Source organism: Pagrus pagrus (genome assembly GCF_965226575.1).
Source record: "Pagrus pagrus genome assembly, chromosome: 22".
NCBI classification, from domain to species: Eukaryota; Metazoa; Chordata; class Actinopteri; order Spariformes; family Sparidae; genus Pagrus; species Pagrus pagrus.
In genome coordinates, this window is record NC_140204.1 from 995,745 (window position 1) to 1,019,787 (window position 24,043).

Genomic DNA, 24,043 nt, shown 5'->3' on the forward strand with positions numbered 1-24,043 from the left:
GGTTGTTTCCCTGTTTTAAATCATCTCCAGCTGCTTCAGTTGTTTAGGAAAATGCTGCAACTCTGTTTTATTGTGAAGCTCCAGAAATGTTCTGTGGAGAAACAGTAAAGTCTGTTTTCACTGTTTATGTCTCTCTCTGTCTCTCTCCCTCTCTCTCTCCCTCTCACACACTCCACATGTGTTTTAATGACTAATTCAAATACACACACACTCCTTCACACTCACCTTCTCTCTCTCTCTCTCACACACACACACACACACACACACACACACACACCTGGCTGTGGTGAAAGCGAGGGAGTAAAGTTCAGGTTGTTCAAGAGGAGAGAGAGATCACCGTCCTGCCGCGGAGGAAGACGGACGAAATGGACGACACTGCCGGGGTGAGTGGTCGACCACACACACAGACACACACACACACACACACACACACACACACACACACAGACACACACACACACACACACACACACACACACACACACACACACACACAGAGCTCAGATAACCCTGAACTATTAATAGAAAGTGTGTGTTTGTAGCTGTATAACGTGCAACATCAACAGATTCAGGCCAGAAGTTTGTGGACAGCTGAGTGTTAATAATGTCACAATATAACCTGAGAGAGCAAAACGCTAATGACAAGATATTAATGGATTTATTGCTTTTTATTTAAAAACTAAACCTTTTTCTGAGCAACAGGAAGTCTGTTGTTGCCATGGAAACATTATTCTATAGTTGTTTACATTTTAGCAAATAGTTTCCATTAAAAAAATATACCGAATTAGCCGTTAGCGTCTCCTGTTAGCATCTCCTGTTAGCAGTGTACTCATGGATGTACAGACAACCATCACTGGATCACTGTGACACTGAAGAAAACTTAAAACGTGAAGATTCTTAAGGGAGTTCTGAATGGTCTTTTGTTTCCGATTTCTAAGTAGATTTATGGACATTTGTTTTGGAGGGACGTCAGAAGTCATGATATCCTCTGGAGGTGGAAGTTACCCCGGGTCTAAACATATGTGTTTTGTGTCTTTAGTGAAACAGTCGCCATTAAAGTTAGCCGAATTAGCCGTTAGCAGCTCCTGTTAGCAGTGACCTCATGGATGTACAGACAACCATCACTGGATCACTGTGATACTGAAGAGAAGTTAAAACATGAAGTTTCTCAGGGGAGTTCTGCTTTTACACTGAGCAGCTTCACTGTGATTTATAGAGGTTTGTTTGAAGTGGGCTTCAAGCGGGCCTGGTGGGTCAAAGTTGCACCGGTTCAAGGAGTGTGTGTCTGTGTGTTTACATTTGAGAGAGTTATGAGGAGTGTAAACACTAAACTAAACCTGAGAGTTCACAAGGGTCCATTTACTTTAGTTTTGGATTAATGTGTCGGGGTTTTAAAGATGGAAGAGGAACAGGAACACGTGTCTCTGCTGGCTGTGATGTGAGGCCCGACCCGCTGTCGATTGTCTTATTGACAAAGCAGCGATTGTTTTGATGAGAATGTAACTTTAATGACGATTAAAATGTTGTTTATTGTTGTGAGCGATCGCTTCTTCTTCTGGGACAGACAGCCAAAAAAAAAAAACATGACATGATTATGATTATTAGGTGTCAGGTGTATTGAACAGATTCAACTGATTCTGATCGGCCTGGATCAGAACGGTCTTTTCTGCCTGATTGGTCTGTTTTTCCAGTAATCAGTGGAACGTTTGGATCCACATCAACAGAGAGAAAACCTTGACGTCAACACAGTACAAATATGGACTGATGACATCACCAGTGTGCATGTCAGTAAATCTGTTTGTGTGTTCAGATGAAGATGGACGCGGCCGACTCGTCCTCCTGCTGTTCGTCTTGCATCAGCCTGAAGGACAGATGTCCTCGACCGACGGGACTCTTCAGCCTGCTCGTCACTAAAGGTAACGAACTGAGTCTATTCACTGAATCCTCAGAAACACCAGGTGGCGCTGTAGGAAGGCTCATGGTGTCTGTGTGTGTGTGCAGTGTGTCTGTTCGCGCTGCTCTTCGGGGTTGTCTGGTCCATCACAGGACGCGAGTGTTTACCTGGAGGAAACCTGTTCGGCCTCGTCATCCTCTTCATCTGCTCCGTGCTCGGAGGGAAGCTGGTGGGGATGATCCAGCTGCCCACGCTGCCCCCCTTCCCTCCACTACTTGGTACGACCCAACAGGTGAAACCAGTCCGGTCCAGTCTGCAGGTAAGAATAAAAAGGCACTAATCCAGATGTTGTGGCAGGTATGCTGCTGGCAGGCCTGGTGTTGCGTAACGTCCCCTACATAACGGACGCCGTCTACATCGACACTCACTGGTCTGCAGCTCTGAGGAACATCGCCCTGTCAATCATCCTGACCAGAGCTGGACTGGGCCTGGACCCCTCGGTGAGCACGCACACGCACACACACACGCACACACAGTAAGATATACATATACTGCACATACTCTGTAACCACGCGTGTGTGTGTCCATCCAGGCGCTGAGTCGTCTGAAGGCGGTGTGTGTGCGTCTTGCGATCGGTCCCTGTGTGGTGGAGGCCTGCATCGTCGCCATCGTTTCTCACTTCCTGCTCGGTCTGCCCTGGGTCTGGGGCTTCATACTGGGGTAACACACACAGACACACACACACACACACACACACACACACACACACACACTAAAGATAAATATCCAAATCAACACATCTGTCTAAATCTGTAAGATTGCACTGAAAATACATAAAAATGACTCTGTGTGTGTGTCTGTGTGTGTGTGTGTCTGTGTGTGTGTAGCTTTGTCCTGGCTGCAGTGTCTCCGGCGGTCGTGGTTCCCTCCATGCTGCTCCTGCAGAGAGAAGGATACGGAGTGGAGAAGGTAAACCATCAAGTCTTTAGTGTGATCACAGGTGATTCTCTGCCACCAGGGGGAGCAGGTGAGCAGATCCAGTCCCTGTAAACTGTCTGTCTGTGTAGGCTTGTCATGAAAACACACCAGAACCAGCTACAGAACCTCCTCACGGTCCACTGTGTGATGTGTCATTAACGTTGTGTGTCGTTGTTCAGGGCATCCCCACCCTGCTGATGGCTGCAGGGAGTTTTGATGATATTCTGGCCATAACAGGGTTCTCCACCTGCCTGGGGATCGCCTTCTCTACAGGTCTGTGCAGGAGAACCACGCTCTGTTCTGTTTGATTCTGTTCTGCTCAGCTCTACTTTGTTCTGGTCTATGTGCTGTGTGTGTCCTGCAGGTTCTACCTGGATGAACATACTGAAGGGGCTGCTGGAGGTGGTGGGAGGGGTCATAGCCGGGCTGATCCTGGGTCTGTTTCTGTGCTGCTTCCCCAGCAAAGACATGGTGAGTGTGTTACGCTATGCTAAATGTTAATGCGGCTGAATCCACTCTTTAAACCCCTGCCTGTCTCCCTGCAGGAGGACCTGGTGTTGAGGAGAACCCTCATGTTGTTGGGTCTGTCCATATTTTCCGTCTTCGTCAGTCATGTTATTGGTTTTGCTGGAGCTGGTGGTCTCTGTACGCTGGTGCTGGCCTTCCTGGCTGCTCTGGGCTGGAAGACAGACAAGGTAAACCACATCCCGATCACTTACACCTGGACTCATCTCTTTCAGCTTGTCTTTGAACTGATGATACCACAGAACCCGTTCAGTCCCGGCTGTTTGAGCTTGCTGTGTGTCTTTACGTCCAGGCTCCGGTGGCAGCCATGGTGGGCCGGTCATGGGACGTCTTCCAGCCGCTCCTCTTTGGTCTGATTGGAGCAGAGATCACCATAGCAAAGCTCAACCCCAGCACAGTGGGTAAGAACCACACTCGAAAACAAACAGAATACAATTTGGACCTGGTCCCAGTACTAGGAAGTGGACCAGGGACCAAACACTTTAATTTGAACTACGATTGGTTTCTGTTGGTCTGGTGTCTGTGGTCAGGTCTAGGTTTGGCCTGCATCAGTATTGGTCTGGTGATCCGAGTGCTCGTCACCTTCCTGCTGGTTCATTTCGGAGGATTCAACCTGAAGGAGAAACTCTTCATCTCTGTGGCCTGGCTGCCTAAAGCCACCGTACAGGTCCGTATGTGTGTGTACCACAACGATAGGACCTCTGGACCCTCATCCCTGACAAGAACCAAATAAATGACCCCTAAAACCTCCTCCATGAAGACTAGAACCCTTTAAAGGACCACTACAACTACCTGTAAGACCTCTAGAACCTCATCAGCGATCACAAGAACCTCCTATAGAACCCCTAAAACATGTAGTACAACTACTAAAACAAACAATTCCTTTTACTACCCACACAACATGTAGAGCCTCGTCAGTCATCATTAGCACCTTTAAAGGTCCTGTAGAACCTCCTGAATGTCCTAGAGACTGGTAAAGGTCCAGGCATCAGTAACAACAAGTATAACAATAATATCTTTGTTTGTGCTTACTTGTTTATTTTGTATCAGGCTGCTATTGGCTCCAAGGCGCTGGACATGGCGAGGGAGGAGGGGGATGAGACCTTAATAAAGTTCGGTCTGGACGTGCTAACGTTGGCCGTGTTAGCCATCCTGACCACAGCGCCTATCGGAGCGTTGGGTATTGGACTGGCAGGACCGCGTCTCTTGGCCCGGCAGGTCAAAGGTCAGCACACACATCCACACCTGACACATTTGGTCTTTCTACATTTGATGGTTTTAAATCACATTTAACGAACCTTTTGATCTTAATCTCAGCAGATGAGACGGAAGGCGAAGACACAACTCTGAGTGTCAACGGGACTCATGACAAAGACAACGGGACCCTCGAGAGCAGGCTATGAAGCGTCTGATTGGACAAATAAAGCTATATATTATACACCTTAAGTTAACCTTCTGAAGTTGAAGATATGTTTTATAAAATATCTTTGCTGTACGTATGTAACCTCTGCTGTGTACGACTCATGACTATAATATTATATATTCTGTGGTTTTCTGTTATTCTTTTTCCTTTACTAAGATTAATATTTACAACAGTTACTGTGAGGACGTGATTTATAACTGCTCTGTCATTAATGCTCAATAAACACTTATCAGTAAAGATAAAATGTGACCTCTTTACAGAGCAGCAGTTCTGAGAAGAAGCTAACACTGTTGTTAGCCTGTTGGAAAAGCTTACTTCACTGTTTGCCAGGTGGAGAAGCTAACACTGTTGTTGGGAGAAGCTAACATTGATTTTAGCCAAAACGAGAAGTTAACATTAATATTTGCCTGTTGGAGGAGCTAACGGCCAGAGACGGTTCAAGCGTTGTTGCCTGTTGACTGGATGCTAACATTGATGTTAGCCTGGTAGAGAAGCTAACACTGTTGTTATCCCTTTAGGAGAAGCTTTGTGCAGTTAATCGATTACTGTAACTGATTTGTTTTACTTTTTCTATTTACTTGAATTTTCACTGCCGCACATTTATCTGTCAGCTTCACAGATTCATATTTTACAACCAAAACATATAAACAACATACAGTATGATCCCACGATGACATCACCCATTGGTTTCTTCACTTCTGTTTAGAGGCCATGTTTTAGCATCTTGTTTTTAGCATTAAGTCACCATCTTGTTTTTGGCACCAGAAATGACCATATTTGGACGACAGGGTGGTGTTGGGGAGGATATGCTGATTGGATCCGACTGACACAGGCACAAGGTAGCTCCGCCCTAAACGTTACCTGCTCTACCGTCTATTTAACGAAACACTGAACATTATGCTGTGTTGAAGAAACTGATTAGTGACGTAATAAATCAAGTGAGACGTGGTTTCTGGTAGAGTGGCCACAGCAATGAGAAGCGAACGAGGACCTTTTGCAACTACAAAACCAGATATAAGTCTGTCTCTGAGTGTTTCCTGTCGCTTGCTTCACAAGTTTTCTTCCTCACACCTCAGACCACACTGCAGCCATCTACAAGCAGCCACACTGTCGGACAGAAGTCATTTCAAAAAGCTACAGGCCACATTGCTCTGGTATAAGTAGTGGCAGACGTTCATCCTGCTCAGGACAGAATAATTAGAGGATTTTGGTTCTTAACTCAACGTAACTGCACAAATGTTTAGTCAAGTTCTGAGCTGCTTACAGAAATTAATATACAGCTTAGATTCAAGTTTTATTTCCTTTAAACTACCGTTTATAAATAACTGAACACCAACAACTATGTGAAGTAAAACCATGACTATTTACTGACGGCTTCGCTGTAGTTTACAAGTGTGTCTATTCTATTGTTAGCCTGTTTGAGAAGCTAACGTTGTTGTTAGGTTGTTGGAGATTGGAAGGAAACATTGATGTTAGCCATTTCTAAAAGCCAACTCTAATGTTATCCCGTTTGGAGTTAGACTGTTGGAGAAGCTAGCGTTGATGTTAGCCTGACAAAATGCTAAAACCGATGTTAGACTGTCAGATTGGATGCTAACCTTGATGTGAAGAAGTTAACATTGTTGTGAGCCTGTCGATGAAGCCACCACTGTTGTTAGCCTGCTAGAGAAGCTAACATCTGTGTGAGCCTGTGGGAACGGAGAAGCCTAAACTGAAGTCAAATAAAGATGCTAACCAGCGAACCAGGTTGATCGGTTTATGTCTGAACACAGCCAGGCTGTAGCTGTTTCCCTATTTCCAGTCTTCATGCTAAGTTAAGATACCCAGCTGCCAGCTGCAGCTTCATGTTAGCATACAGGCACGACAGAGGCATTCATCTCATCTAATCAGCACCTTTCCTGAATTGTCGAACTGTCTAAGAAGTTGTAAATAAATGACGTGAGTGTTGAGACGTATAGAAGTGCGTGTTCTTCTTCAGTCAGGATTCAGGAGTGGATGTCTCTGTATGATGGTGTTGGCTGCTGCTCCTTCATGCAGCTGCTCAGCGTGAGGTGAAAGAACACGAGGCCACTTCTGATGAGACAAACAGGATGTGAGCGTCGTCTCTGGTTCCTGCGTCTCGCTGCTCATGAACAGGTGACAGCAAACAGCATGATGCTTAAAGATACTTGGAACAATTAAAAACAAGACATTAAACATTCATCGGAGACATTTGGATATTTGGATCCCAGAACTGAGTTTGATAAACTAATAGTGTGTCTTTGTTGTGTGGTGTGCAGAGCTCACACCCCCTCCTACCCTCCCTGTGGTTTGAGAAGAGGATGTTAAATAAACCACATCTGCTACCAGACGGTCAGTGAAGCTTCAGCCTGCAGACAACATGAAGTCGACTCTGCTGCTCCTCTGTAAGTACATTCACCACTGCAGGTGTGTTTATTATTGAACTCTGCTGAAGAGAATCAGGACGCTGAACTGTTCGATGTGATTTCAGCAGTTATTAAACATTAAACAGATGATAATATGTAAGTGTGTGAGCTGGTGTCCACACACACACACTGATGAGTGACGTTGTTTCAGTGCTGATGGCCTCCTGGACGTCTGCACACGGTCGTGGTGAGTTTCATGTGTTTCTCTGTGTGACTGAAGCGTAAACGTTGGTTCAGGTTGGTGTCATGCTCTCAATGTTCGTATGTTCTGAACATCTCTGCTGAACTTTGATGTGTTTTTGCCGCTGGCCGCCCACCGCTCATCGCTTCCTGTTGTCTGAAGTCCGCTCGCTTGCTGCAGAGACAGTATGACCTTCTCAGCATCAGTTGAAATGAAGCCTGTGTGCGAGCTGACGGCGCTCTCTCTCTCGTGGTCGTAGTAACTGAGTGATGGGTGGATGGAAACACAGCTGAACCTCAAACGTCAACACCAGAGACCACTGATCATTTCCTGTTTCCATCCAGCAGCCAACTCATTTCCAGTAAAGTCAGTGTCCACTGCAGACAAAGTTCAGTAGATGTTGTGTCACCTCATCAGATCAGATCCAGGAGAAACCTGGTGTAGGCTGGTCTGAAGCCTGTGGGAGCTTCACACGTCCTTCTGAGATGTGACGTTGGACGGTCGAGTGATGGAGGAGGTGCTGATGAAGGTTCACACATTGGTAGCTATAATAGTGTCCTCGTTCACAGCTGCTTCCTGGTGCTCATGTTGTTCATACACATTGTTCATAAATGTGTTTGCTGGAGCTCGTCACCGACTGTTACTCCTCAGTGTGTCTGAACTCCTGTGGTGAAGAGTGAGTGGATGCTGACATGTTTCAAACTGAGGACTTCACACTGCGTTTCAGACATTTTCTACTTTTCACTTCATTTACCGACAACAGAAGAGACTTTAGATTTAAGATTTTACAAACATGATCAGTGGTTGAAAGTAACTAAGTACTTTCACTCGAGTACTGAGCTTATGTCGACTTTTGAGGACGTTGTACTTGAATATTTTGATTTATACTTTGACTTCAGTGCATGTTGGAGGGAAATGAAGCCAACAGTAATCTGTGTTGTGACATACGATGGATCTCTGTAGACTGATGTCTTCATAAGAACTAGGGCTGAACGATATGGACAAAATTTCATATCTCGATATTCATGCCAGATATCTCGATATCGATATGATACGATATGACTAAGGATTCAGTGAAAACCAAGCATTTTTCAGAAAAATCAAATCAAATCAAATCAAATTTTATTTGTATAGCCCAAATTCACAAATCACAGTTTGCCTCAGAGGGCTTTACAATCTGTACAGAGACGACACCCTCTGTCCTTCGACCCTCGATTCGAGTGAGGAAAAACTTGCCCCCAAAAAAAAGCCCTTTTAACAGGGAAAAAAAAATGCGGAAGAAACCTCAGGGAGAGCCACAGAGGAGGGATCCCTCTCCCAGGACGGACAGACGTGCAATAGATGTCGCATGTACAGAGCAGATCAACGAGATCACAATGTATTCAATTATAATGGATGGTTGACAGGAATGAAAGCACATAAAGAGGCATCACAGCAACAACAATGAAATGCACATGGAAGTGTGATTACTAGTGATAACAGTAGTAGTGATCAATGGCAAGGATGGTATGTAGTAATGCAGTACGATAATAGTAGTGGAACGTATGTAACAGATGTGACTAATATTAGCGACAGTAGTGGTGGGTGTCAGGCAGGGTCATGGCAGTAGGTGCATCCACGGTCAGGCAGGGCCATAGCAGTAGGCGCATCCACGATCAGGCAGGGCCATAGCAGTGGGCGCATCCACGATCAGGCAGGGCCATGGCAGTAGGTGCATCCACGGTCAGGCAGGGCCATAGCAGTAGGCGCATCCACGATCAGGCAGGGCCATAGCAGTGGGCGCATCCACGATCAGGCAGGGCCATAGCAGTGGGCGCATCCACGATCCACGACCCGGGCGCGGCCAGGATCCAAGGGAGCCTGTAGGACTAGAAAGCACAAGGACTCCGGGGAAGAAGCAAGTCAGTGACATGCAGAGATGGGGCATGTATACAGGCATAATGTATACAGATGGAGAGGAGAGGAGGAGAGAGAAGCTCAGTGTGTCATTTGTCCCCCGGACTGGGCCTATAGCAGCATAACTAAGAGCTGGGCCAGGACAGGCCTGGGCCTGTCCTGGACCAGCCCTAACTATAAGCTCTATCGAAGAGGAAGGTCTTAAGTCTACTCTTAAAGGTAGAGAGGGTGTCCGCCTCCCGGACCAAAACAGGAAGATGGTTCCACAGAAGAGGAGCTTGATAACTGAAGGCTCTGGCTCCCATTCTGCTTTTGGAGAACATCATAATACAAAAGAATGTGGAAAGTGCAGTTTTATTGGTAAGAACTCACTGCCAGTCATCAAAATGGACCGTTAAACTGATGTAAGGTTCGGTTGTCCGGTTTGACCACATGATCGATTTCACGGAGCTCGGATTCAACATTCAATGGTATTTTATAACGCTTGTCCAGCGTCCGAACCATTTTTTTAAAGCCCTCTTTCGAGACTGTGTACACAGGTACCATGTCTTTTGCATTGTAGTATGTTATAGCGTCTGTAATGTCTTTATGTCTGGTGGACGTCGACTCATACGGTGTAACGCTACTGAACGCATCAGCAATCAAACTTTGCTTGGGCTTCTTTTGGGATGACTGAGAAGTCCCCGGTGTTTCTCTCGTTGCAATACACTCAGTGCAGCACGCGATGGTGTTGATCAGGTGGTGAAACATGTTTGTTGTGCTACCTTGCTTTGTCGCAATTTTCGCCAAGCACGACCTGCACAACACCTCGCTCTGGTTTACATCATCCTTTTTAAATCCAAAATACCTCCAAATAATGGAGGATGATTCATGTTTTGGGGGTGGGGGGATCTATATCGTTTATATCGTTGCTTTTTCGATATTAATATCTTGAATGTTCATATCTAGATATAGATACGATAACGATCTATCGTTCAGCCCTAATAAGAACCATATCTAAATGAGCTCATAAGGCCCAAATCACTGTCAGATGATACCCGATGGGTTCCCAGAATGCATTTCAGCCATTGCTTTCCGCCTCTTCTGCTCTGCACAGACTCTTTACCTGCATGTCCTGAAGAAGCTGACACGTTCACAGAGTAAAGGTGTGTTTGTGTCTCCTGCAGCCCGTGTGACCGTCAGCCCCGACGTGTCTCAGTTCAGCGAGTACAAGAAGATGACTGTGAGCTGTGAGCACGGCGCCGGTCAGTGGACAGTGTGGAGATACACAAATGGGTTAGTTCACCATCAACAAGCTGCTTTGGGTTTGACGCCATCAACAATAAATCTGATAGACTTCCCTCGACGATGACTCTCTCTGAAGGTTTTTCTGGTTTCATTGTGATTGTTGATAATCTCTGATGACCCGACCCAGACAACATTCAGATGTAAGTGATGAGCATGTAGGGCGCGTTCAGCTCCAGTGAGAGGGTAGGACCACCACTGAAGTTCTGACAGGATCAGTCGCGATCGCCAGAGCTTCACTACAGTCCACTGTACTGAAACAGATCTACTGTGATTTGATGGTGTCTGTCATGTGTCTGTGTTTCCCAGTTCAGAACAGGTTTTGTCCGAGTGTGGTAAAGACTGGGGCAGCCAGGAGTCCTCCGTCTGCACCATAGAGACCACCAAACTGTCCGACAGCGGCGTGTACTGGTGTCAGTCCAAACACGGAGACAGCAGCAACGCCATCAACATCACTGTCACCAGTAAGATTCATAACATGACACATGAGACTCCTGGACACTTCCTGTTCTGCTTCCTGTTTCTGGATGTTTCTTCATCCGCAGATTTGAAATCCATGCGACATGTGTGACTCATGAGTCTATGAAGTCAGCAGCCGGTTCTGATTCACATGAGTTGTTTAAATGGGAACTGATAGAAGGAAGTGAATTAGGGTTTGTAAGATGATCCAGCCAGCAGCACATCCTTCAGCACAGCTTCTGTCTGCAGCTGTTGATCAGACAGTGTGAAGGTGGATGAAGTGCTGTAGTTTGTCTCTGTGTTGAGGTGGAGCAGTGATCCTGCAGAGTCCTGTCCTCCCTGTGATGGAGGGAGGTGATGTCACTCTGACCTGTACAACAAGGACCTCCAACCTCTCAGCTGGTTTCTATAAAGATGGCTCCCTCATCAGGACTGAGCCCACAGGTCACATGACCATCCACCATGTTTCCAGGTCTGATGAAGGCCTCTACAAGTGTAACATCAGGGGTCATGGAGAGTCTCCACCCAGCTGGCTGGGGATGAAAGGTAAAGACCAGGATCTCTGTTTCACTTCCTATGTCCTGTAGAACATGTGAGGAACACTATAAAACACAATGTAACCTTCAGTGAATGACTCATATTACATGTATGTACTGAGGAGAGAGCTGTTGACTCTGCAGAGAAGTTTGTGGCTTCAACCTTTTCTTTGAGCAGCATCTAGTGGAGGTAAGAGGAACTGCCCCTGAAGTCACTCAGAAAGTCTTTGAGGCTGTATCACCATCCATCAGTGTTCAGCTCAGTCCGACATTTCACAGCTGAAATTAACTTGCGTCCTCGAGACTCCATGTTTCTCCTCAAAGACAGACAGAAGTTCATGGAGAACATTTGCTGAATTTACAAGAAGGAACAAATCAGTCAGAATCAGTCAGAGACAGAGTTTCACACAGTTTATAAAGTGTCTCCAACTCAACAACTCACTAAACTGACACATTTTTCTAAGGGAGTCTGGTGATGTTGTGGTTACTAGTTCAATGGTTGGATCAGTTCAAACAGACAGTGTGGTCACAAACATCTGCTGCTAACATCAGCAGGTTAACAGAGACCAGACATGTCATTTACATTTTCAGACTGTGTGTAATCCATCCTGCCTGTTGTTGTGTCTTCTTCTTCTTCTTCTTCTTCTTCTTCTTCTTCCTCTTTCTCAGAGGACGTCAGTGGAGTCAGCGGTCCTTCAGTGTGGTCACACTCAGCTCAGACCACCTCTGAATGTGGTCTAAGTGATCCGAACACACCTGTTCTCCGAGCTGTACCGGTGTGATCGGATCGCTCAGGACAGATGTTCTGATAGCAGGTCTGATCAGCCTTTTTCTGTGTCCCCAGATGATTCTCCCCCAGCCTCGCTCTCAGTGTCACCAGACTCGTCTCAGCTGTACGAGTATGAGAATGTAACTCTGACCTGTGGTGACAACAGCCGCTCTCACGGATGGGAGGTCATGAGGGCCGTGAACACCGCCAGCTCGCATGGCAAGCTCAGCCTTCAGACCTGTGGAACGAAATGGGGAACTCCCACCAACGTTGGCTGCATCCTCCAAACAGTCAAGAAGACTGACAGTGGAGTTTACTGGTGTGAGTCTCCTGCGAGGCAGCGGAGCAACTCCGTCAGCTTCACGGTGTTCGGTAGGAGAGCAGTGACCAATGACAAAACCTTCTCCTGTTGATTCATCAAAACATTAAGCTGAAGTGTTTGCAGACTAACGCAGATGAAGGTTGTCGTTAGCTATTTGGACATGGCGGTTACGCTCGGTGTCCCTGTGCATCCTTCTGTCACCCCCCTGTGGTCTGCTGGGAGGGTGACGTTTTGAGGCGGGAGATTTCTGGGATGCTGAGAAATATGTGGTTATGCTAAGCTAACTGACATTCATTTGTTGTTTCCTCAAATGCAACTAGCATAACGTTTGATTATTTGAGGGTTGTTGTGGTTTCTTCCAGACTGAATCATTATTAAACAGCATTTATCAAGTTTGACCTCAGAGCAGAGCTCCAGCTGACCTCTTCTGTTATTTAATATTAGCATGCTAAAATTAGCTTTGCCAGTTGGTTCAGTTAATGTTAGCTACAAAACAGTTACACCTGCAATCAGTGCACATGCAGTAACAAGCTGGATAAACTAGTTTAACACTCGTACAGTTAGCATTTATCTTGGCTAAAAGCTAATCACTAATGCAACCAACTCACTGTCTGTGTTCAGATAAAGAAGTGATCCTGAGGAGTCCTGTCCTCCCTGTGAGGACGGGAGATGATGTCACTCTGACCTGTAACACATCCAAAGGTCTCTCCATCCTCCCAGCTGGTTTCTATAAAGATGGCTCCTTCATCAGGACTGAGCCTACAGGTCACATGACCATCCACAATGTTTCCAGGTCCGATGAAGGCCTCTACAAGTGTAACATCAGCGGTCATGCAGAGTCTTCATCCAGCGAGCTGTTTGTTTTAGGTTAGTGTGAATGGACCCGACCTGAGGTGACCAGGCTCCGATCAAGTTGCAACCAAATCACACTCGACCACACTGCACTTGAACCGACCCGACCTGACCCAACTGGACTCCACTTAAATCAACCCGATCTGACTCGACTGCGCTAGAATCAACCAATTGTGACTCACCCGGACTTCATCCCAAATGGACCCGACCAGCCGCGACCTGACTCCACCTGAACCGACCCATATGAACTGATAACGCTGCTGTAATTCTGCATGTTTGAAGTGAAGCTTCATGTTTTAATTGTTGTCCAACGTTGTGATTGTTGGTTTGGATTCACTGTAAAAACTAAATCTCATCTCAAAGTCGGCTCAGATGTGCAGAGGCTCATCCCTCTTCCATGATTGCTGAACTGTGTCTCATTATGTCTTTTAAGACGTTAACCTGACCAGGTGTGTTTGTTTGTCTAGATCCTCTGGAGACGTCCACTGCAGCTCTGAGGCTGTCGGTGCTGAAAGGGATCTGCTACGTGCTGAAGATCGCTCCGTACTGCATCTCCACTTACTTCATGGTGCCGTTACTTCGTCAGATGCTCACAGGTAACACTGACCTACCCTACTATTACACCTGGACACAGTGTTGGAGGCGGAGCCATGTTCATTCCTATGAAAACTCCTTGATTGGTGTCTTGAAGCCAAAAATGCTCGACTTCCCGGGTATGAAAATACCCAAATACCCAAGAAATGACTGTCTGCTGTTCATTTGTAAAGTCTAGAAGCACGATTCAATTATTTTCTCTCTGTTCAAGTCTGCTTCCAACACTGTGTCCAGGTTTTACTATGTTCCCCGTGTTATTTTAGCGTGTTAGCATGCTTACATTAGCTGATTATCACCAGAAATGCAGCTGACGCTGACAGGACTGCTAGCATAGATGAAAGGACGTGTCAGTGTGCGTTCATCTGTTGTTTAAAGAAGAAATATGTCAGATTTCTGACTTAAGAAGTCTTAAAACGTTTAGACCTTTGTTCTGGACGCTGTTGAGTTGTGCACTCACATTAATGTTCAAGCTAACGGTGTGTTTCATGTGGTCGCTTGTTGCTACAACTTCCAGGAGAGAGTCAGAGAGAGAGGAAGGAAACTTTAAAACATCACCTCGTCTCCGCTCAGCAGAGACTCTGGTTCTGGTTCTGGTTCTGGTTCTGGTTCTCTCCCTCCAGCTCCAGTCAGCAGTCACTCAATCGAACTTTTTTTATACAGCATGCTTTAGTTAAACACAATCTGTTGTCAAACCATCAATCAGATGATTGACCCGTTCATTATTGACTCTGCAGGAAGGAAGGGTCCGGTTCTGAGCGAGGATGCTGAGGAGGTGGACCAGCCGTACGATGACGTCACCACCCAGCATGATTTCTGAGCTGAAGTTTATGTTTTGTAATAAATTGACTTGTTGCTCCTTTTTTACTCTTTATTCAACATTTTGTTCAAAACTTCAGTCTGAATGTTTCGATGTTTTTCATCGTTTGATGTTTTAATGTGTTTCTTTGTTGTCTTGATGGTTTCGGTGTAATAGTTGTGAATGTTAAATAAATACTGTAAATGTAACAGTGTGACTCATGTGACACTTCATATAAGAATAAGTGTTGGTTAACAGTTAATCAGACACTGTAAGTCCACATCAGATGCTTATTAACATGAATAGAGGATGTAAATGTTGATAAAAGCATAATTAATACAGTTATTGTTGGACTACGAGACTTTAATAAAACCTTGAGTTCCTTCATTTGTTTATAATATTGAGTCGTGTTGTGCACTTAAAGGTTACATGCTGAGACTTTTACTAAGCAGAAGATAAACAAGTTTGTCATTCGTCCTTACGAGTGTCTCATAATGACATTAAACGTGTTTATTCTTTACACTTCAATCATCTTTTAAACCCACGACACTCGACAGATAGTTGTGGAGGTTCTAGTGGAGTACCATGTTCTGACCAGCAGGTGGCGAAGCCTCATCCACGTTTACATTTCTCATTTGAGATGTGGCATCATGAATTCAAAATGGCGGAGGCTGGAGGGGACGCTCCATCAGATCCTCGTAAATATTTTATGTGACAATCAGGGCGGCTGTAAAAAACAGTTCTGACTTCTTATTCTTTTTTACAGTTCTGACAATATTTTATTTTATTTTTTTAAATTTTATTTTCAGGACTTTTAATTTATATAAAAAAAGTCAGACTTGTGAAATAAAAGTCAGAATAATTGTTTGTCTTTAATATTGGCCTTAATCCTTCTGTATGTCAGACATACATGTACTTTCTACGTCTGCCTCTTCATGACTTATGATTTCATGCCTTAGTTTCATTTGACGTCTTTACACAACTTAACAGTTTTATTTGAGAAGGTCCAACAGTTAATCTAACGTCCTCTGGAGTGGACAGATGTGTCTTCAGTCAAATAAAAATATTTCTAACTTCTATATTTAGTTGAAAAAAGTTGCTTTTATCAGTTGAAACGATTCAACGCTTTATATTGTAGCTGCACGGTGGCCTCGTCTACATGACGCCTTCAAAACAACAAACACTGCAGGAAAATCAAGTTATTGGAATGATTTTTCACTGTTTTAATAGTGAAAACAGTGAAAAAAGAAAACATTACTGTTTGTGATACAATAATTTATGCATGAACGGTTATATAACACACTAACAATAACAAACAGACAAGTTAGTTATTGATCCAGCATCATTTTATTAGCGACAGCACTGAGACAATGTTTCTCTCCTCTGACTGCACAACACGTATAGATTGAAACAGGAAACAGGAAACTTACAAAGCCGCTCGCTTCTGTTCACAAAAAGTTAACACGTTTCACCACAAGAACAGAAACATCACCATCAGGTAGAGCAGACGCCTCGCAGGAGACGACAGGAAGCTGCTGCTGTCTTTGTGCAAAAGCATTCGTCAGTTTGAGAAGCAGGAAACGTGCAAAGTGTCTAAAATCATCAGTTTTCACTTTAATGTTCCTTTAACAGAAATACAAGTCAAATTAAAGGGGCATGTCAACAAAAAGGACGTTAAGTTCACTTAATGTAACTATGAATCAAATTAAACAAACAGCTCAGTCACAATGTGAAATACAAGAATCCACAGAGACTCAAATCTACACATTTAGAAAGTATTTCAATATTTATCATTTTTCATCAGAAGCAGGAAACTGGACGACCACAGAGCTTCTGTAGGCTGCAGGGTAACAAACAGACAACTCACATCATCATCCACTAACACGGACCGAACTACCGACTGAGACTTTATGGATCAGAGAACATGACGCAGACAAAGACAGATGGTTCAGTTTGGACCTCAGTGGACCAGCAGAAGGACTCAGGGTGTGGAGGTCAAACAGTCTGAAGGTGTTAAACTGAGCAGTTGTAGGTTTACCTGCAGAGAGAATCTCACCTGGTCAGGTGAACATGTGGATGAAATGAGTCCTGAGATCAAAGGGAACCTCCTGACCTGTGACGGTGATCCAGCTGGGTTGAGACTCTCCATGACCCCTGATGTTACACTTGTAGAGGCCTTCATCAGACCTGGAAACATGGTGGATGGTCATGTGACCTGTAGGCTCAGTCCTGATGAAGGAGCCATCTTTATAGAAACCAGCTGAGAGGTTGGAGGTCTCTGTTGTACAGGTCAGAGTGACATCACCTCCCTCCATCACAGGGAGGACAGGACTCTGCAGGATCACTGCTCCACCTCAACACAGAGACAAACATGTTATGAAACCCTGAAACACAACTCATGAACAATATGGACACCTGCTCATTTACTGCTGAATCCACAAGAAGCTCCAATCATTCAGAATTTGTCGTTGCCGTTTCACAAAGTTTGTTGAGTTTCTGGTCACTCAGCGACTCTTAAATCGCTACATTTGTTGAGGGAGTCTGGTGATGTTGTGTCAGTAGAAACAGACAGTGTGTTCACAGACGTGTGCTGCTAACATCGGCAGCTTAAAGTCTGATTTCACAGCATCAAACTCAGCTTGATGGATCCTCTGACTCACACAACCAGTCTCACTGTCCTGTCCTGTCCTCAGCAACACTTCATCACAACAAGCTCTCTTTACACCCTAAAAAATCCTGGGTCAAAATCAACCCAACTTGGGTTTTTTTAAACCCAACGCCTGGGTAACTATTGGACCAACCCAGCAGTAGTTAATTTGACCCAACACATTGGGTTGTGCATTTTAACCCAACAAGATGGGTTACACATTTAATTCAAATGCTGGGTCAAATTAATTTCAACCTTGGGTAAATTCTACCATATGAATTGATTAAATATTATGCAAATTATACTTTATGTAATATTCCACCCAAATGCTGATTCATATAAACTGCAATGCGATAATTCTACCTCAAAAATGGTGATTATCGTGATGTTGTGTTTTACTGTAACAGAATACCCATGTCTCGTAAACAGTTACATTACAAACCCTCTAAAATACATCCTATATTTGCTCATGCGATTATATTAAGCAAAAAAACACTTTTAAACAATGTTAGATCTCAGCAAAATATTTATTCTATTTTTGGCAGATCAGTGGATTAACGTGCAAAACAATCTTTAACAATTGACAGCAGTGCAAAACTACATGAATAAATGTACAATATCTTGTGTTTAGGACTTTTGAAAACAAAAATGAAAAACAGACCATTACTACATCAAAAGTAACCAACTAACTACAATATTGGGGCCGGATGTGACTGTGATCAAGATGGCGGCGTAGCCTGAGAGCTCCACACAGCCGAACACAAACTTTAGAAAAACCCCACAAATGCACCGATAATTTTCGAGCAAACAAAGCGGCTCTGGATATGTCAGAACCATCCGAATCGAAACCCTACGAAATTTTCACCAGAGCACGCAAGGCAAGTATCGTTGAGACAACTTCTCCAGCGACGACGGTGGCTAATGAAGCTAGCAGCATGGCTAATATAGCTGATGTGCTAGCAGAGTTGAAGTCCCTCCGCTCGGACTTTGGATCAAAACTGGACAATATTGATAACCGTTTGTCGGATGTGGCAAACTCAATTGTGGCGATTGAAAGCAAACTTTCAGACGTGGAACAAGACGTGGTTGCAAATACAACACGTATCGGAGAGGCAGAAGCACGTATAGCAACAACCGAAGACAAGCTGCAGCACACTCAAGAGGCATTAGCCTCAGCCACTAAACGAATTGCCTATCTGGAGTCAAAAACAGAAGATTTGGAAAATCGAGGCAGAAGAAAGAATCTGCGGCTTTTTGGTCTACGTGAACGAGCTGAAGGAAATAAGCCACTCTTCGACTTTGTGAACGACATGCTACCGCGATGGCTTGGCTGTCCTGATAAAACTTTCACTCTGGAGCGAGTTCATCGCACACTGGCACCGGCCAAACCCAACCAGAACCGAGCAGTTCTTGTCCGCTTTTTGAAGTTTCAGGAGAAGGAATTTGTGTATCGCGAAGCAAGGAAGCGAGAAATCATGCACGACGACGGCAAGCTTTCTTTCTCTCAGGATCTGTCTGCAGAAACGGTCCGTGTTCGGCGAGAATTTGTCCCAGTTGTGAAGCAGTTTGTGGCCATGGGAAACTTTCGAGGATTTCAACATGATCCTTGTAAACTGAGAGTGCTTCACAATGGAAGAATTCATCTCTTTTCAACACCGCAAGAAGCCGAGAGGTTCCACCAAGGCATAACACGACCTGCATAACAGACTGTACAGACCATACGGACGTGTTACACAGTTCCTGAAGTTATGACGGACATTGAACGCACCAAGAAGAAAAACAACAGTTGATTCAGGTATCATAAACGATATACAGGGACTAATAATGACTGTTTCTTTGTGATAGTGTTGCTAAATGTTATACTGAAAAGATAAGGAATGGTTCAAACCTTCAGATGGGGTCAGAAATTCAAATAAGGGATCATGATAAAAATCAGGATCATTTTGCTAAATTATTTTATTGTATTATTTCCTGTGGTGCAACACATAAGCCAACGTTATTTCTGGTACAGCATTGTTTAATGCATTTTCTTTTCTTTTTTTTTTTTTTTTTCTTTTTTTTCTTTTTCTCTCAAACAGAGTTGGCTTTAACTGAGAACAGAGAAAGGGGTTAATATTAAAATAGGAGACATTATGGTTGTTTGGACTTATGGCTGTTCTGTCCAGGGTCACGGGCACGCGGACTAGCTGCTCCTCAGCATTAGTGGATCAGCATCCCCCAGAGCTGGTTTATTAAAGGGGGTGTGGGAAAGCATTTCAGTGGAAATGCAACGGGGTGGTTTTTTGTTTGTTTTTTCTCCCGTTTTGGTTATCACTGTTCTAGTTGTTCTCGCGGTTTTTCTTTTCCCCTCCAGTGTGTGTGTTATATTTTTGTGTATGGTTTTGGCAGAATCAGCAACATCTATAACCTCATCAGGATATCAGTGTGAATAATTCCGAGATTAAGATCACTAGTTGGAATGTTAGGGGGCTTAGAAAATTGACTAAATTGAAACAAGTTATAAATAGGTTGAAACATCTCAGGTCTAAAATTGTTTTCTTACAAGAAACCCATTTGATGGCCTCTGACATACCTTGTCTGAAAAAAAGATGGCCAGGCCAAGTGATTTATTCTTCTTATAATAATTATGCTCGAGGTGTTGCTATCCTCATACACAAGTCAGTTCCATTCCAAATTACTCAAACTATTCAAGATCCAACTGGTAGATATGTGATTGCACAAGGAAGCATTATGTCACGTAAAGTTAACCTAATTAATGTTTATGGTCCTAACGTGGACATGCCGTCTTTCTTTGAAAAATTACTGTTGACTGTGTCCACCTTAGAAGGTCTTTATATTTTTGGGGGGGACTTTAATTGTTCGTTAGACCCAGTAATGGATCGACTTACTGGAACTGATACCTCGCACGTACAGACAAGGAAAAAGCTGACTGAATTCATGAAGGATCTAAGACTAGTTGATGTATGGAGGGAAAAAAATCCAAACAAAAAAGAATTTTCCTGTCACTCTTCTACTTATAAAACTTATTCACGTATTGATTATTTCCTAATATCTATTGAACTGCTTATTAATGTCACAAATTGCTGGTATGACAGCATAGTGATTAGTGATCATGCAGCTGCCTCACTGGAAATATGCTTAGGCATATTTGCTCAACATTCTCAGAGATGGAGGTTCCAGGTATATTGGTTACAAGATCCATCCTTTCTTAAATTCATAGGAGCCTGCATAGATAACTATTTCCTACTGAACACGGATGAAACAACCGCCAGTGTAAGGTGGGAAGCATTCAAAGCATATATAAGGGGAGAAATGATTAAATATACAAGCTCAAAGACTAAACAGTACAAAAAGGAAATACAAACATTGGAAAGACAGATTAAAACACTAGAATTAGATCTTTATGAAAATAATGACGAGGACAAACATCAACAATTAACAGTAATGAGAGCTGAATACAATAAACTAACAACTGACAAAGTTGCTAAAAACCTCTTATGGACCAAGCAAGCATACTATGATCAGGGTGAAAAGCCAAGCAAACTACTGGCTTGGCGGGTTAAGAAAATGCAAGCCGAAAGAACAATTAACAGTATAAAGACAATGTCAGGTGATTTAACAACAGACCCAATTGAAATTAATGCTACCTTTAAAAACTTTTATGAACTATTATACAAATCAGAATATGCCGGAGCTACACAACAACGAACATTTCTCGATCAGCTACAGTTCCAGAGCTTATCTGAAGATGAAAAGGAAGCACTGGACGGGGCATTAACAGTTGAGGATCTTTATGACGCCATGAGCAGTATGAACAGTGGGAAAGCACCTGGTCCCGATGGGATACCAATAGAATTTTATAAGAGGTTTAAACAGAAACTTGCGCAACCTTTATTAGATATGTTTAACGAATCATATAAAACAGGAACTCTTCCACCATCGTTAAGATTAGCTATGATAACTGTGATATTAAAACCTGACAAATCGCCAACCAGTTGTTCATCTTTTAGGCCCATTAGTTTAATGGGATGCGATACAAAAATATTATGCAAAGCTCTCTCTAAAAGATTAGAAAAATATCTTCCTCAATTGGTCAGCAATGATCAGAACGGTTTTGTATTACAACGGCAAGGCTTCCATAACATCAGGAGAGTTTTAAATGTATTGTTTGAGAAAAATAATGCCAAAGACACTGCAATGTTGTCAGTTGATGCTAGCCAAGCATTCGACAGAATAGAATGGAAATACCTTTTTGATCTGCTGCCCAGATATGGTCTAGGAGAAACATTTCTCAAATGGATTAAATTACTATACATAAACCCAACAGCAGAAATATTGACTAATAATATAATTTCTAAACCTTTCAGTTTACAACGCTCAACCAGGCAAGGCTGCCCTTTGTCTCCTCTGCTCTTCACTTTAGCAATAGAACCTCTAGCGATCGCAGTAAGGACACGTAGGAATATATCCGGCATCAGGATTTGGGACATAGAGCATCATATAGCATTATATGCTGACGATATAATTTTTTTCTTAACGAACCTGAGGAATAGTATTCCAAATTTGGTTACTTTACTCGAAAACTTTGGCGAGTTTTCTGGATACAGAATAAACAAATCTAAGTCGGTATTGTTATTTCTAAATGAAGAAGAAAGACGTAATCCCAAAATAAATACACCATTTATGGCCACGCAAGATGGATTTAAATATCTGGGTATTAAGATTGCCCCAAAACTTGATGATATTGTCCCTATAAACTATAACCCCCTGATAGACGAAGTGACAGAAAAGTTGGACTGGTGGTCTAAATTGCCAATATCAATGATTGGTCGTATAAATCTTATTAAAATGTCTATTATACCCAAATTTATATATCTTTTCCAAGCACTCCCACTTCCATTACCAAGTAACTTCTATAAAAAAATTGATAGTATATTTAGCCAGTTCATTTGGAACAATAAAAAGGGTAGACTCCGGCTCAAGTTATTATTTTTACCCTATGAAAGGGGAGGACTTCGGGTCCCTAACCTGAAATGGTATTATTGGGCTACCCAATTAAGTTCTGCAATGTACTATTTTTCTTCATCCACACCACCTGCTTGGGTAAATATTGAACAAAAATCAGTGTCAGATCTGCCCATAAAGCAATATTTATATTCCTCAGATATCAGGACACTGAAAAAACAGACAAGAAACCCTTTTGTAAAAAATACAATATCAGTATGGTATGCAGCACATAACTTTGTTGATGAAACAATAACTTTGTCACAATTTACTCCTATCTGGGGCAACAGACAATTCAAACCTGGTAGATTGGATGGGGGATTCAAATTATGGGCAGAGAAAGGAATTGGGACGGTTTCGGACCTTTATTTTGAAGGTACCCTTCTCAGTTTTGATCAACTTTGTCATAAGTATGGAGTTCCTCAAAAACATTTTTTCAAATATTTGCAATTAAGAAGTTTTGTAGCATCAAAATATAAGACATTCATGGCCACACCCCCACTATCGATTATTGAGGAAACGGTGATTAATAATTTGAATGGTAAAAAACACATATCTAGATTCTATAACCTTTTAGCGGAGTACTCAACAGAATCAGCATCAGATAAATTAAATGCTTGGAGAACAGACACACAAGAAAATATTAGTGAAGAAGATTGGGGAAGAGCATGTTTAAAAGCGCAAAAGAATTCAATTAACACAAGATTAAAATTGATTCAGTATAAGTGGTTAATGCGTGTTTATATAACCCCTGTAAAACTTCACCATATCTCCCCTAACATCCCTGATGTTTGTGTTAAATGTCTGACTGAAAAGGGAACTTTGATTCACTGCCTATGGGAATGCTCTAAGATTTTGGTATTTTGGGAAAATGTAGTTAAATGTTTATCACGGATGGTTAAGTGTAACATTCCTTTAACGTCAACAATCTGTATACTTGGAATATACCCCAAAGACTTCATCAGAACAACGAAACAATCGAAAATGATTGACTTTGGACTACTCCATGCAAGGAGAGTGATTGCACTATATTGGAAAAATGTAGAACCACCATCACTGGCAATATGGAAGAAGGAGTTGATGACTTGTCTTGGACTGGAGAGATTGACATACATTGTTAAAGGTAAACAAGAGGAGTTTGCTTGTATTTGGGAATCATTTATGTCATTCCTGACCAATGAAACGGATAACACTGACTGAATAACAGGTTATGAAATGATCCTGCCCCCCCCTTTTTTTTTTTTTTTTTTTTTGTATTCATTTATTTATTTATTTTTTGCTCCATCTTATTCTTTTATTTTACTCATTTAGTTTTTTCTGTTGTCACTGTCCTTTTATTTATTCTTTTTCTTTGTCTGTGTGAATGAGTGGCTGTTCGAGGGGATATAAATGAAAATGTTTGTATATTCGTTTGATATACACTTGAAACTTCAATAAAAAATATTGTTAAAAAAAAA

The 24,043-nt window shown here is 43.0% G+C and overlaps 2 protein-coding genes across 5 annotated transcripts; both read left to right on the forward strand.

Moving 5' to 3' along the window:
* The first annotated feature begins 228 nt into the window (after positions 1 to 228).
* LOC311251499 (sodium/hydrogen exchanger 9B2) lies at positions 229 to 5,040 on the forward strand. Of its 3 annotated transcripts, none has more exons than XM_084343959.1 (13): positions 229 to 383; positions 1,811 to 1,916; positions 2,002 to 2,172; positions 2,252 to 2,394; positions 2,487 to 2,614; positions 2,782 to 2,863; positions 3,052 to 3,145; positions 3,237 to 3,343; positions 3,418 to 3,567; positions 3,690 to 3,798; positions 3,928 to 4,064; positions 4,448 to 4,622; positions 4,715 to 5,040. In XM_084343959.1, the coding sequence occupies exons 1-13, from the start codon at positions 366 to 368 to the stop codon at positions 4,798 to 4,800; spliced, it is 1,506 nt and encodes a 501-aa protein (XP_084200085.1). In that variant the 5' UTR covers positions 229 to 365; the 3' UTR covers positions 4,801 to 5,040. The 3 variants fall into 3 exon arrangements, with proteins under 3 accessions (XP_084200085.1, XP_084200086.1, XP_084200087.1); XM_084343960.1 differs by having other exon boundaries at positions 4,718 to 5,040; XM_084343961.1 differs by lacking the exon at positions 229 to 383 and adding an exon at positions 1,099 to 1,218.
* Positions 5,041 to 7,066: 2,026 nt separating this feature from the next.
* LOC311251345 (sialoadhesin-like) lies at positions 7,067 to 15,259 on the forward strand. 2 transcript variants are annotated; one of them, XM_084343723.1, is made up of 9 exons: positions 7,067 to 7,225; positions 7,398 to 7,433; positions 10,490 to 10,598; positions 10,917 to 11,071; positions 11,373 to 11,612; positions 12,447 to 12,743; positions 13,315 to 13,560; positions 14,013 to 14,141; positions 14,874 to 15,259. In XM_084343723.1, the coding sequence occupies exons 1-9, from the start codon at positions 7,201 to 7,203 to the stop codon at positions 14,954 to 14,956; spliced, it is 1,320 nt and encodes a 439-aa protein (XP_084199849.1). In that variant the 5' UTR covers positions 7,067 to 7,200; the 3' UTR covers positions 14,957 to 15,259. The 2 variants fall into 2 exon arrangements, with proteins under 2 accessions (XP_084199849.1, XP_084199850.1); XM_084343724.1 differs by lacking the exon at positions 7,398 to 7,433.
* Positions 15,260 to 24,043: the final 8,784 nt, after the last annotated feature.

Bases quoted from the DNA above. Each gene is read 5' to 3' on its own strand.
- LOC311251499 (XM_084343959.1), top strand. The intron at 2,864-3,051 runs GTAAACCATCAA...GTCGTTGTTCAG, and splicing joins AAGGATACGGAGTGGAGAAG to GGCATCCCCACCCTGCTGAT. The intron at 4,065-4,447 runs GTCCGTATGTGT...ATTTTGTATCAG, and splicing joins TGCCTAAAGCCACCGTACAG to GCTGCTATTGGCTCCAAGGC.
- LOC311251345 (XM_084343723.1), top strand. From the start codon at position 7,201: ATGAAGTCGACTCTGCTGCTCCTCT. The intron at 11,613-12,446 runs GTAAAGACCAGG...CTGTGTCCCCAG, and splicing joins CAGCTGGCTGGGGATGAAAG to ATGATTCTCCCCCAGCCTCG. The intron at 12,744-13,314 runs GTAGGAGAGCAG...GTCTGTGTTCAG, and splicing joins CGTCAGCTTCACGGTGTTCG to ATAAAGAAGTGATCCTGAGG.